Source organism: Octopus sinensis, linkage group LG19 (genome assembly GCF_006345805.1).
Source record: "Octopus sinensis linkage group LG19, ASM634580v1, whole genome shotgun sequence".
NCBI classification, from domain to species: domain Eukaryota; kingdom Metazoa; phylum Mollusca; class Cephalopoda; order Octopoda; family Octopodidae; genus Octopus; species Octopus sinensis.
Genome location: NC_043015.1, coordinates 46,006,265 through 46,020,609, shown reverse-complemented (window position 1 = coordinate 46,020,609; position 14,345 = coordinate 46,006,265). Strand labels below are relative to the sequence as shown.

The 14,345-nt window shown below is 32.8% G+C and overlaps 1 protein-coding gene across 19 annotated transcripts in view; it reads right to left on the bottom strand.

Annotated features, from left to right (window-relative positions):
* Window positions 1-454: 454 nt before the first annotated feature.
* The window catches only part of LOC115222370 (protein quaking-B), a 106,613-nt gene continuing 92,722 nt past the window's right edge, over window positions 455-14,345 (bottom strand). For 5 of the 19 annotated variants that reach the window (XM_036511453.1, XM_036511444.1, XM_029792567.2 and 2 more), the window contains 4 exons: window positions 12,360-12,476; window positions 11,017-11,304; window positions 5,786-5,875; window positions 455-1,090 (listed from right to left, as the gene is read on the bottom strand). In XM_036511453.1, coding sequence (XP_036367346.1) covers window positions 5,802-5,875; window positions 11,017-11,304; window positions 12,360-12,476 — 479 coding nt within the window. In that variant the 3' untranslated portion in view covers window positions 455-1,090; window positions 5,786-5,801. The remainder of the gene's footprint in view (window positions 1,091-5,785; window positions 5,876-11,016; window positions 11,305-12,359; window positions 12,477-14,345) is intronic. The other 14 variants (XM_036511450.1, XM_036511451.1, XM_036511452.1 and 11 more) reach the window with 5 other exon arrangements.

Genomic DNA, 14,345 nt, shown 5'->3' with positions numbered 1-14,345 from the left:
TATAAACAGACATTTCTTTTCGTCTCTTTTTTTATCTTTCTTTTTAGTAAAAAAAAAAAAAAAAAAAAAAAGTTCAGAATTCAAAATAGGCACTTTTACTTTTACTACTGTAATAAAATCTCCTGCTGCATATTGTAGATTTTTTTTTTCCTTTTATATCTGCACATATACACATGCATGCACACACACAAATATATATATGTATATATTTGTGAAGGAGACAAACTAAAAATTGGAGGGAAAAAAAAAAAAAAAAACTCACTTTAAGATGAAAATCCTTGAAAATGGAGAGAGAAAAAAAAAGATTTTTTTTTTTTTTTTTTTTTAAAAGAAAAGGATTTGAAAATTCACTTTTTCTTCCAAAAATAAAGATATCGAATCCAATGTCATCATATCTGCATTGGCTGTGGTTTTTTTTTTTTTTTCGCTCTCTTTTGGTTTTTTATATTTTTTAAAATACCCAAAAGGCATTTTTTTTTTTTTTTGAAAGTTTCCATCATGTTTCAACTAATTTGTTGTTCCTTTTTCTGTTGGTTCTCGTATCTCTGCTTTCTCCATTGACAAACTGCTGTGCTTGGTGTAGATGATGATGAAGAAGATGGTTGTTGTAGAAGTAGTAGTAGGTGGTGGTGGTGGTGGTGGTAGTTATGCCATTTTGGCCACAAGACAGCTGGCAGTAATACTGACAAGGATGGAGTGGAAATGGACAGCTGTTGATAAATTGATGCCAGTAGTCATAGTAATAGTAGTAGTAGTAGCAGCAGTAGTAGTAGTAGTGGTGGTAGAAGTAGTAGTGGTGGTGGTAATAGTAGTAGAAGTGGTAGTCATGGTGCACTGCGAGGTGGAGTAGTAGTAGTAGTAGTAATAATAGAAGTTTTTTTTTTATATATATATATAAATATTTTTTTTTTGTTTTTTTTAAGAAATTTTTTTTTTTAGAAAAAAATTTTTTTTTTTGCTTTTTTGCTTGTCGGCCGCAACACGCCCCACCTGCGCCTTCTGTAACATCCCACCCGGCAATGTTGAAGTCTACAACACGAACAGGGGGTTTCAGGGCTTTTGTGACCAGGATGATAGGGTTAGTTGCCAGCTAGGTTAAAAAAAGGTGGAAAAAAAAAAAAAAAAAGAAAAAGAAAAAAAAAGACAAATGTTAGTCATTTTGAAACAAAAACCGCATTACGATTATTAAGAGAAACATTTCAGAGTTGCATTTTTAAATTGATTTTTTTTTTTTTTTTTAGACATTACTGAACCTTTTGAGAATCAAAAGTGTGCTAGTTATATTATTATTATTCATGCCTGGATTAAGAAGCACATGCTAAAAATTAAAGATTAAAAAAAAATTATGTATTAAAAAAAAAAAAAAAGTTGGGGAGGGGCGGGCAGGAGGAAAAGCTTTGGGTAGGGGGAAATTTTTTTTTTCTTTCTCCGACCTAACCTTCTTTATTTGGGCATTAGAAATGGAAGTTATCTCATGGCATTAAAGCTGAGATAAATCTACCCCATGGCTAGATAGTTAAGAAGCTGCTCCCCGTTCCCTTTCACACTGCACAATTAGTTTACTCAAGATAGCTTCAGCAAAATTTTGTTATCTAGTTAGGAGCTGTAATGTCAAATGCCAACCCAGTTCAACACTCACTCTACACCACAAGATCCTACTAGTAAACGGTACGTTAATCTAGGCTTACTTAGTCTAGGCATGACATTTTCCATTTAAGTTTTTTCTGAAAGGATTTCGAAATCAAGAAATCAAAATAGGCGGTCAAGTCTTAAACAAGGTGCTAGCCCCTGCTTGAAAAGCAAACCAAGTGTTAAACTTTGTATAGTGCTTTTCATGCTTGACACCGATTCCCCGTCAAATGCTGAGTTTTAAATGTACTAAAAAAAATTTTTTTTAAAAAAAGCACTCTTGCGTTCTATATTAATACATTTTCCAGGTTATTTCTTGGCAGCACAAAGCATAATTGCAACTCATTTTTGTTTATAAAAATCACTAGTTTAACTCTTTAGCATTTAAAGCTGCCCATATCCAGCCCAAAATATTCCACTTGTTTTATTCTCAAAGTGGCCAAATACAACCTTTTACACCAACCCTACAATATCAGTCTGTAAGTAAACAATCACATCGACATCTCAAAGCTAAAGATGATGAATCATAAATTCAAAACAATGTGAATAAATAAGCAATCTGAATGCTAAAGGGGCAATTAAAACTCAATTCCTTTATTACTAGACTTCATGTTTATATGAAATCTATGGCAATATCATGTGTGATTTCATGATATTCAATTTACAATGCCTGCAGCTACATAAAAACTAGCACTTTCACCCTTTAGTATTTAAACCGGCCAAAATAGCTAATCTGTTTTATGTTCAAACTAACCAGATCCAGGCTCTCACACCTACCCTACAATGCTATTCTACATTAAGTAATTACACCATCAAGATCTTGAAGAGATGAGATAATGCATGATTAATTCAAATCAATGGGAATCAATAGGCATTATGTTTGATTGAATTGTCTGAACACTAAGGGTTAAATTAAGAGATAAAATTGAGTACATGATTCACCACCTGATTGGATTAAGAGCGCAGCCTTTGCGGCAACAAACTGGCATGGATTTATTTACACTAAATTAGAAATACAGTAGCATTTCACTTCAATATATATTTACTGGAATGTATATTTTAACTCCAGAAGATGGAATTGTAGAGTCTTATCACAAGACTTAACTTTGAGACCGCATGTAAAATTTATATACAGAGTGCAGTTTTTTTTTTCCAGTTAATTTTATATTTCATCGCTAAACAACAGCTTGGTTTAAAACAAATAAAATAATGTTGCATTCTCCCAAAAATGAGTTTCTCAGATAATACATATCTTGATGTCAACGGTTGTCTAAAATCCTATCGGCTACTTTTCCTTGTCTAATGGTGAATATGTCTTGAAGGTGGGCAAAAAGGGAAAGAAAGGAAAAATACCACATAATGACCGTTACCCTCTACTTATCTCAAAGAGCACAACTTTTTTATCTCAAAGTGTTAGTAATACCTTATTAGTAATAAGAAACAACTACAAGATTAACTTCAGCAATAAATAAATGAAAAAAAAAAAAACTACAGAGATCTTTGTTAAAGACTGAAAATTGGTTAAACCAATAGACATTGTTTTTGTTATAAATGATTAAGAAATAAGCTGGAGTAATCAAAACTGAATTTGTCTGCACTAGCACGAGGAGGAAAAAAACAGACCAATTTGAGTTTTAAAAGAAAAAAGTAAACATTGGTTAAATTCAAGAAAGAGAGAAAGTCTAAGATGTATAGACGGAGAAGTAGAGCAGGAGGGGCGTGTGGAAAGATGAGGAGTGGGTATTCCCTTTTCGTTTCAGGAGAGATTTCCTCAACATCCAGGTAGCAAGTGTGCACGTGTTTAAGAGAGTATATGTATGTATGTGTGTGTGTGTGTGTGTGTGTGTGTGTGTGTGTGTAGGTGTGTGTACATATCTTCTATATGTTTGTGTGTATACATATATATATATATATACATATCTTCTATATATGTGTGTGTGTATATATACATCATCGTTTAATGTCCGTTTTCCATGCTAGCACGGGTTGGACGGAGATATATATATCTATATATACATACATACATACACATGTGTGTACATATTTCTATATATGCATGTGCATATATACACACATGCATACACAAACACACACTTTGCAGCATTTGAAGGGAGGGGGATGACTTTTTCATTTAGATTTCGTGTGGTTTGGGCAGAATTCTAGCATGTCGAAAATAATCTTCTTCCTTCTGGTGCCAACTGTATATTTTCTTCCCTCCCATAATAATCCATCAACAGAGAACAATTAACAAAAACAGAAACAGTTCTAAGTCAAAAGCAGAAGACTTCGATTCTTTTTTGTTTTCAAATTAAAAATTTTATTCTACATATAAATAATAAAAAAAAAATTGCACGTGAAAATTTATTTTTCTTCTTTCCAGCTCAAAATGTTTTTTTTTTTTTTAAATATATTTGTATGTATATATAATTTAAAAAAAATATCAAAGCACAAATATAGCAGAATATACATTTGACAAATTTCAGTGTTTTTTTTTTTTGTCTTTTACAAGAAATCGAATCTGGAAAGTCCAGAAGCAATTGACAGAGACAGTGAGAAAAAGAGTAAAGAGAGAAAGAGAGAGAAAAGAGAAAGATTAAGAATGAAACAAAGAATGAGAGAGAGACAAAGACATGGACAGAAGAAAGAGCAAAGTAATATTTATATACAAAAATTTCATGTACCTAATATCCAAAGTCACAACACAAAATATGTATATGTATCAAAAAACAAAAACCTGAGTTTCCACATGAATCTCTGACTCACTGTATGTTGGGCCCTATAGCTAAATTTCAACTCTGGCTAAAATATCACTAAATTTCACAGAAAACATCAGTCTCAGACATGGTGAGGAATGGGGAGAAAAAATAATAATTTAAGATGGTTATAAAGTCCTAAAAATTCTACAAATTTCCAAATGAAAGCAATATATTTAAAAAATTCAATAAACACTTTAGCAAATATTGGAGATTTTTAAAATTTTTACTGTTGTGAAATTTGTCTTCCTTGGGGGAATAACGTGCAAGGACAATTTGGTAAATGTATTAAAAGCAATTTAAGAAAAAAAAAGATGATTTCTGCAGCAACCATTTTATGTAGCCTTCAGAGGAATATTTAAAATTTACATGATCATTCAAAGATGAAGTACAGGTGAACAACTGAAAGTGTGTCTCAATGAAGTCTCGGGAAAAAAAAACCCCTTCTGATCTAACAAAATCTGTTTATTTGATTAGAATCTTCTGAAGTGGTTTGGTTTGCCAGCAAGAACAAATGGATAGATTCCCATGATGTAATTAAAAAAAAATATTAAAAAAATCCCAATATCTGCTAAAATTCTTTGAATAAATATTGGCATTTTGTTTGGAAGTAAAATATTAAAAACTTTTAGGACTTTATGACGAACATCTCTATATATTGTATTTATATAATGATTTGATAAAATTAAAAAAAAAAAAGTCCTAGCTTGCAGCAGTTAACGATGTTTCATATCAGGACAGCAATTATGAGAATGCTTTCAACAACTTTAGTTACCATGGCGGCAAAGAAGTTGTGTGCGGGTGTGTGTTTAAGTGCAAGTAAGAGTGCAAATGAGAGAGTTCACGATTCCTTCCTTAATATTCGTTTTTGAAATCCAAAAATAGTACTGCTGCAAATTTCAAACTCAAAACACAGCAAAATATATAAACTTTAATTTTTTTTTTTTTTTTGGGGTAGGTAAATTTTTAGGGCGGCGGCGGACTGGAAATCAGAGATGGTCCAGATAACATAACAATACTTAAAAAAAAAAAAAATAAATAAATAAAAACCAATCATTCACAAGTCGAGTTGGTTGTGGTTCAGCTGGCAACAGTAACTTGAAATATATTCCACAGAGTCAGCATTTAAGCTGAGCAGAGTTTGCATTGGTGCATGAAAACGGTTGTCGAACTGGCAAACAAATGCTTGAATGGTTACAGTTGATCGGATTTTAAACTGGTCTCAAATACCAAGCTGGAAAATTGATTTTTGGTATCTGGGTGGATGGGTGGATGGATGGGTGGTGGGTACGTTGTTTTGATTAAACATTTAAAGCTGTTCATATATCTTTAAATGAAACAAAGAAATAAATAAGTAAAAAAAAAAACTTCAAGATAGAACCTGTATTAAATTGGGGACTAACCTGCTTTTGAGAAAGATCAGGGGAGAGCCACCCTATTGTAAGGGTGTTCTCTGACACCAGAGAGTGTTCTCCTGATTTTAGGAATAGGACCTACAATAATTCAAAATGCTTAGAATGTTAAAATACAGTTTTGAAGAAAAGAAAAGAAAAAGCAGTAAATTAAAAAAAAAAAAAAAGACTCATTTTAGGACAAATAAGTAGAGCAGATAATACAGAGAATTATTCAAATTAAAAATCCATGTAATAAACAAATTTGGAAATGTACTCAAAAAAACATAACAGAATCCAAGCAGACCGGTGATGGTCTGCATCAGTAAGGCTTGTATCACTTGGGGAAAAAGCAACTGCTGTAGGGAGGGAAGGAGTGGAGTCAGTATCCACCAGTTCAGACCATGCTTCTTCAGAGTAAAACTGAAAGGAGAGAAAAACATTAAGGATGTAAAGCCTGGCTGGCTATCTTATTTTCCTCCTGTCAACTTTATCCTTGAGAAGGGATTTGATTGAAACATCAGATATGCCTCTCCCCACAGCAATTTCACCGAACGCTCCGTTGCTTTTTCCCAAATAATATTAATATGTACCATGTAATTTGCATGGGCTCTGAAATCCTATCATAATGAAAGTGAAAAAAAAAAAAATTCTGTGTATAATACACACTTATTTTCTTATATTCATGGTATATGTATATAGAAAGGTTTGGTATAATTTAAAAATGAATTGCAAATTCAAAAAGGGATCTTTATTAATGCAGGCTGTAGAAATTAACTTTTGAATCGTAAAAATCCGATCAGTGTAAAAGGGCATAAAAACACTTGCATTTAAATAGTTTCTTTGTTGAATACTTTTAATAGAAAGATGTTTATATACAGCCATGCAGGCCAGAAATTGTGGTCTTGGGTTCAGTCACTTCCTGTGGCACCTTGGGCAAGTGTGTTCTACTATAGTCACAGGCTAACCACACAGCCTTGTAAGTGGATTTGGTAGATGGAAACTAAAAGAAGCCCATCATGTGTGTGTGTGTGTGTGTGTGTGTGTGTGTGTGTGTGTGAGAGTGAGTACCCTTGTCAAGGTATTGTGTGATGACTACACTGAGCATCACCATCATAAATGCAATTTTTGATTTTTTTTTTAAAAAAAAAGGTGTCTAGCAATGAGCAAGTATAACCTTGCTTGAAGACAGAGGGTTGGTAGCAAAGTGCACCTGGCTATAGAAAATCTGCATTGGCAAATTCTGTATGACTTATGCAAAACTGGAACGGAGGACTCAAATTTTATACATATATAGGTGTGGCTGTGTGGTAAGAAGCTTGCTTCCCAACCACATGGTTCTGGGTTCAAGTCCCACTGTATGGTACCTTTGGCATGTGTCTTTCACTATAGCATTGGGCCGACCAAAGCCTTGCGAGTGGATTTGGTTGACAGAAACTGAAAGAAGCCCATCATATTTGTGAGAACCGATGCTGGTGTGACTATGTCCCGTAATTTAGCGGTTCGGCAAAAGAGACCGATAGAATAAGTACAAAGTTTGATTTCTTCAACTAAAACCTTTCAAGGCTGTGCTCCAGTATGTCAGCAGTCAAATGACAAACAATTAAAAAAAATTAATACACACACACACACACACACACAATGGCAGTTTGTAATTACAATATTCCAGAAACAAAAGTATGTCCCTGCTTATCTTCACGTTCTTATAATAGTATTTATGTATTATTATCAATTATTCACATAATGCAGTTTTTTAAGTGGTATTTAAATGTGAAAAAATTACAGCCTGGCCTTTTGTACTGAGGGCCTGGGACGTGTACCTGTTAGTTGTACCAAATGTTAATTACATTAGCACTATCACAGAGGAGGAATGCAACATAACTGTTATTAATTGACTCTTCATTGCGCATCATGGTTGTCATGAATATGGCAACACACCTGATGGAGGCAAAGAAGGTATTAACAGATCTTGCATACGATATGTACAGCTGATATTTATAACTTTAAAAATCCAAAGGAAAAGTGTGTATTATACATGAATAAATGATAGATAAGAGGGGAGGGAGGTCAGGAATTCCCTTTATTTTTTTTTTTAAATGGTATTTGAAGGTCAAAAGTCAGACCAAAATGAAAGCAGTCAATAGATAAAATCAGCACAAATGATCATTTCTAAAATAAATTTTATAAAAAGAGGTTTGCCATTACGATATTTTAAAATAGAATGAAAAAAAAAATTTTATAAAGGTCCAGTGCTTAAATTTGATTCATGTTGTGACAAGTGTATAGGAGTGAATTTCCCAACTATAGGGACAGGGCAGAGTTTTAATGCAGATAACTTCATAGTGGCCCTTATCAGGGGTTAAGCAAAAAGGTGAAATAAGGTCAAACGATTCTTTAAAAAAAAAAATTAAAGAAAAAAAACAAAAACCCCAGCTAAACTCTAGTAGTGAAGATGCACCTTAAGGAAAAATAAATCATTTAATAAGCTTCTAACATGATTTCCACGCACGCTTATCACTTAGGAGTTAACTTTCAGAGGAAAATCCATTCATGCAGGTGTGTTCTATCTGTTTAGACAAGGTAAATAACATCTGCTCTATTTGGGGAATTTTTAGTGTTTCTTTCTAATGTAGGCAAGAAGGCTTGAAATTTGGAGAAGGGGACAAGTCGATCACATTGACACCAGTGCTTAACTGGTACTTGTTTTATCAAACCTGAAAGGATGAAAGGCAAAGTTGACCTCCGAAGCAGTTGAACACAATGTGAAGATGCCAGAAAAGAGGTCACTAAGAAGTTTGTCCAGTATAGTAAACAATTCTGCCAGCTTGCCACCTCATTCCCAGTAATATAAAAGCCTTTGTTGAAAGTTTAAAACACTATTTTTTTTTTCTTTTACTTTTCTTCAAAAGTACTTTTTGTTGTTTTTTTTTTTTTTTTTTTTTTTTTTGAATTTCGAACTCCCAACTTTCAGCTTGTGGAAAAACTGCAAGGATAATAACCAAACTTTCTAACAAAAACAACAATCAAAACAGTTCTAGTCTTGGCAATGCAACCCTTACCCCCTAACCAACAGTAACAATTTAGCAGGCATCATATTCCATATTTAGGGAACTGCTGGTCTCAAAAGACAAAAAAAAAATAAAGAGTAAAAAAAAAAAGAGGGAGCCAACAAACAAAATTATCAGTATTTAGGAATGCCTGATAAATACCTAAATTTAGAATTTAAAAAAAAAGCAAGCTTTAGCATGTATGTAAACTAAAATACAAAGGAGCACTCAATACGAATCTCCTACTCCAAAACGGGGGAGTAAAAACAAGTCTAAATTAACAATATAGTAAGCCTACCCCCAAATCATTCATTTATAGAACAACGACCACCATCTCACAAATACACACTTAGAAAGAAATTGCCTAGATTTTAATATACTCCCTGGAGAACTTAAATACTGATGGCCTGTTTGGTGACAAAGAATTTGAAATATAACCATATATTATATTTCAAATTATATACTAATAAATGACGTTACTTTCAGAAGATGCGTATCTGCTGCGTAGAGTATGTATGTCTGCAAAAGCATGCAAGAGAAGAAGCAGACTGAAAAGAGCTACAATGACCAATCGCAAGAAAGTGACTTAGCGAGCAGCTGAATGGGAAGGAACACAGACAAAGTGAAGTCAATGAAGGGGACGTTTATAAAGATAAATTTAGAAAAGAAATAAAAACAAGAAGTCCTACCAACGTACCCATTAAATATTTTTAGAAACAAAAGTAAAAACAAACCAATCTGAATATCAGCTTCCAAAATTCTATAACAAATTGAAACAATTTATATATATATATGTATATAATTTAAATTACTAATACCAATTTTGAAAGACTTGTTAAATATTTTTTCTTCTTACAATAATTAATTTTTCTCTTCGTCAGGAAAGAAAAGGGAAATTTAAGCCAAGTCTATTTTTCATATAACCATCAATTTAATTTAATATTTATCAGAGTACGACAGCATCAGTTTTATGTGATGTAATATTTCTCCATTGGTTATGGCTGTCGAGAGATATTAGAACGGAGCAAGTTGGATGTTCTTGAAGAATATTGCCATATTAACAACCATTAGGTAAATCTAAAAGTAAAAAAAAAAAAAAAAAAGCTGCCATACAGGGGCTGAATGAAGATATTTTTTTTTTCCCCGTTTTTTTTTTTTTTTTTTTTTTTAAATTATGATAATAGTGAAGCAGGGAGAAGTGATACACATTTTTGCTTGGAAAGAAACCAAATTGAGATAGAAAAAAAAAAAAAAAAGTCAGAACAAGATGAACTTAATGACACTTAGAAAATAAAATAAAAAGAAAAACAGAAAAATTAAAATTAAAAATATATATATATGTGTATGGGATTATCACAGTCTTGAACAGATGATGTTGGTTCAACAACCAAGATAGAAAATATGAATGGAGGGAATAAATTGCACAAAATTTCAATTCCTGTAAGAGATGACATCCATTTGAGAGGAGGGGGAGCCAGTATAGAGCACAACCAAGAGTGAAACAACAACAACAACATTATGCCTGAGCTAAACAAGTGTATATAAACCATGGAATGTTTTCTCCCCCACCTCATTTTTTCATCAGCAAACAATATTCTTATGAATTTTTCAATTTTACACAGATAGCATCAAGACTTCATCTACTGCCTTAAATTCTCAGACAGGGTGTGAAAGAGTGAGATAAGGAGGGCAAGGGAGAAACAGACCCTGTACCCCATCCCAAAGAAAAGGTGTAAAAAAAAAAAAAAAAGTGTATGTGCGTGAATTTTATTTGTTGGATTAAAAGGAACCCACGGTTCCACGTGGAAGAGGTCTCCACAATTGTTTAAGCTCACCAGGTCAAGACCATGGTGAAATGTACCAGGATCACAATGTGGTGTGATTGAACAATTGTGAAGACCTCCACTGCATGGAACAGTTGGTTGCCTTGTTAATCCACAAATGGAGAATATTTATCTGCTAATGCGGTGTTGTGTATGATACTAGCTTGTGTGTGTGTGTGTATGTATGTATGTATGTATGTGTGTGTGTGTATATATATATACACACACACACACACATTTTCACACATATATAAATTAAATAAAGCAATAGCAAATAGTCACAAACTAGGGGGGAGTCCCCCAAAGATTTAAAATAAAAATATTTAAAGAACCAATAAATATACAATCTTCAACTATCTGACAAAAGGCATACCAGTTTGAGTTTGATCAATAGTAGGATATTCCAAAATTGCAGTGTGTGCTGCCAGTGCATATGGATATTCATAGGGGTTGTACATCAGGTTGGGATCTGGCGGAGAAACGAGGGGTGGCGGTGCCCCATTTAGTATGCCTGTACTTGTGGCGACTGAAGGTAGGCGAGGTGCCAGGATGATTTGACCACCGCTAGGGTTAGCGGCACGCAGCTGTGGAATGGTCAACGGAGGAGCACACATTCGAGGAGCTTCTGAAAGGAAAGTATTTAAGTTATATTCCAAGTTTCCTAGAAAGTTCAAAGAAACAGAAAAAATTATAAGAAAGAACCACAAAAAAAAAAAACAAAAAAAAGAAATGAAAATAATGCAACATATGAAATGAAAAAAAATAAATACAAATTTAAGACTAATTAAATTCTTTAGTGATTATAGTTTTAAATGGACAATTACAATTGATATTACAAATTAAGACAAAGTTTATTAATTAAGAGTTATGACAAAAATATTCAGATTTTAGATGTTTTTTTTAAAATTAAAATACTAACATTTTTTTTTATTAAAAAAAGTTTTTTTTTTAAAAAGCTACAAATTTAAAACATTAAAATGCAGAATAAAGAAAATTAGACCAACAGCCATTGCTGGGAGAAAGGAGCACTGGATGAATTTTAAAAACATTTTAATGGAAAAACTAGGTGTTAATAAAAAATCCCTAGTTTAGAGCATTCAAGGGCCATGATTTAGTAAAATGTTACACACACGCACACACACACAGAAATACATTTGTATAAGTAAGTTATGTTTTAGCTTTCAAATAGTTTAAGTTGAATTTATTATGAGTAAACCATTTTTTTGTTTTTCAAAACTGTATGAGTAAAAACTAATCTTTTTTAATAAGTATCAGTTAACTTCTTCAATTTGGTTTTTTGGTCAGCATCAAGGGTAAGGTCTTGAAGGGCCAAATACAACATTACCAAAAAAAAGGTGAGAAATTTTACATTTTTGTGGGGTGGGGTTAAATAACAACCAAATGAGGTAACAATTGTATTTATTTCTCTGTCCTTGAAAATCGAATAACCAACAACTGCTTCAGACATACAAGATGAAAATTCTTTTATATTAAATCAACTTTTAAAGCAGAGATATAGCAAATACAAATACTGTACATATATACAACTAAACCGTTACCTTAGCACCCAATTATACAATTTCCTTGTTACAGTCTATAGGGAGTACAAAATAACTAGATCCCTAAGGTCAGAGGAAAGGAAAAAAGATTTTTTTAGAGAATGGCCTTGAGGGTCATGCTAATATTAAAGACGTGAGAAAAGAAAAGGGTTCTTACCCGGAAATTTGGAAGCTATCACCTGATCAAAGGAGGAGAGCTGGTTGCCAACAACCAGGGGGCAGCCCGCACTCGGGATATTCAAACCGCTGAGGCCACTTCCATCGGCAGACATATCTGATTGTTGATAGAGTGGATTCAAAGTCATAAAACTACTTTCAGATCATGTCTTTCTGGATTATCCCACCCCCCGCAAAAGAAGTCACAACAACAGATAGATACTACTTAAGAGTCTAAAAGAAAAAAAAAGAAAAAAAAAAATCTAGCTAGCCCGTGTAGCACTTCCCGCCCAGCTAAAGTCATTTTGTCTTTCCTTCCTAGTGGGTGGGAGGTACCAACTTGAAATAGAATTCATAAATTCAAAATGATGGTAAACAAAAAAAAAAATTTTTAAATTATGTTTGGTAAATGCCACAAAGAGCAATGTCTACAGGCATCTTTTGATAAATGACCCCTACACCCGAAAACTAAAAACGCAACCAAAAATTAAAGCCCTTTTTTTTTTTTTTCTTCAAAAAAATGTAAACAATAATTTGGTTTAAAATAAACTGAGTCACGCAGCTCCTTTATCCCAGCTATAAATCAAATAAATAAATAAATAAATAAAATAAAAGCACAGTTAAAACAACTTAGAAACTACATGCTAAAACTGAAGTGCAAAAAAAAAAATAAAAAAACTACCCAATAATTTAAATGTAAGGCTAAAAAAAAAAAAAAAAATCCCACTAACTCCCTATTTTACAAAGACAAACAAAACAAAGAAAGCATGCTAATTCATAAAATAGAGCAATTTAAAATATAACATTCCCGTCTATGGACCTTAGTCTTAACTATCATCGGTCAGTAACTGAATGAGAGATATAATAGATAGCACCTTTGGGGTGGGGGCTGAATAATTTTCCTCTTCAGGGAAAGTTTCCATTTGTGAAGACCCTTACTATATGTAACACAGTCACTATGTCTTTATCTTAAAATGTAAGATCTTCGTGTAAAAACCTCAACAGCAGTCCCTTCTAGTCTTTGCTTATGGGCCAAAATAAAAACTTCCTGCACTGTCCATTTGGGCTTGAGGTTGCTTTGAACCAGTGGTTCTCAACCATTTTTAAAATCTTTTTTGCCTATGGACTCATTTTTAAAATTAAATATTAGTAAATGCATAAAAAAATTGTTAAAATATTTGTGCAACAAATTGGTTATATGCTTCTACAAAACACAAAATATTTTAACAGCAAAATCTTATATGGGACCCAGTTTGAAAAGCACTGCTTTTAAACTATTCAGTCAACGTCTAACGACATTAGGAGCTAGCAAAAGTTTTCATTTAACATATAGCACATTATAACTTGCATAAAAATACATCATTATATCTCAGCTGTCAAAACTAAATATATGCTGTTCGTGATATTAATGTCATTAATTATTAAAATTACTGAATGTTACAATTAATCTTCAGAAAAACAATAGAAAATCATAATCATTTTTTTTTTGTTCCTTTTTAAATCATTTCATTTCAATTGGAAGAAATTTCAGCTGCTTGCTGTTTTAAATTTTCATTTGGAAAACTTCCTTGAAGAAACAAAGAAACAAAGCCATTTCATGGGATGAAAAGTCTATAGTCAACAGCTTGTAGAGTTGAGAGACCTTGGAATTCAGCAAAACAGGAAAGGAGGAGGAAGGAGAAGAAAAGTAGAGACTAAGAGGAGTTCATGTAAATGTTAAAAACCCTTAAAAGAAAATGCTAAGGGGAAAAACAACATAGGAATAAGTAGGGAATAAATGTGACGAGAAATTGGAAAGCAAGTTTATAGGAAATAAAATTTAGCCAGTCCTGCTGCCTATTTGCAAGGCCATTATATGGCAAGAGAAAAAACCGAAGAAACAGGAGAGACTATCAAAGAATGAATTGATCTTAGAATCTGCTTATTATTTTCCATATAGCGCACACACACACACACACACACACACACACTAAAGAATTAATCGGCC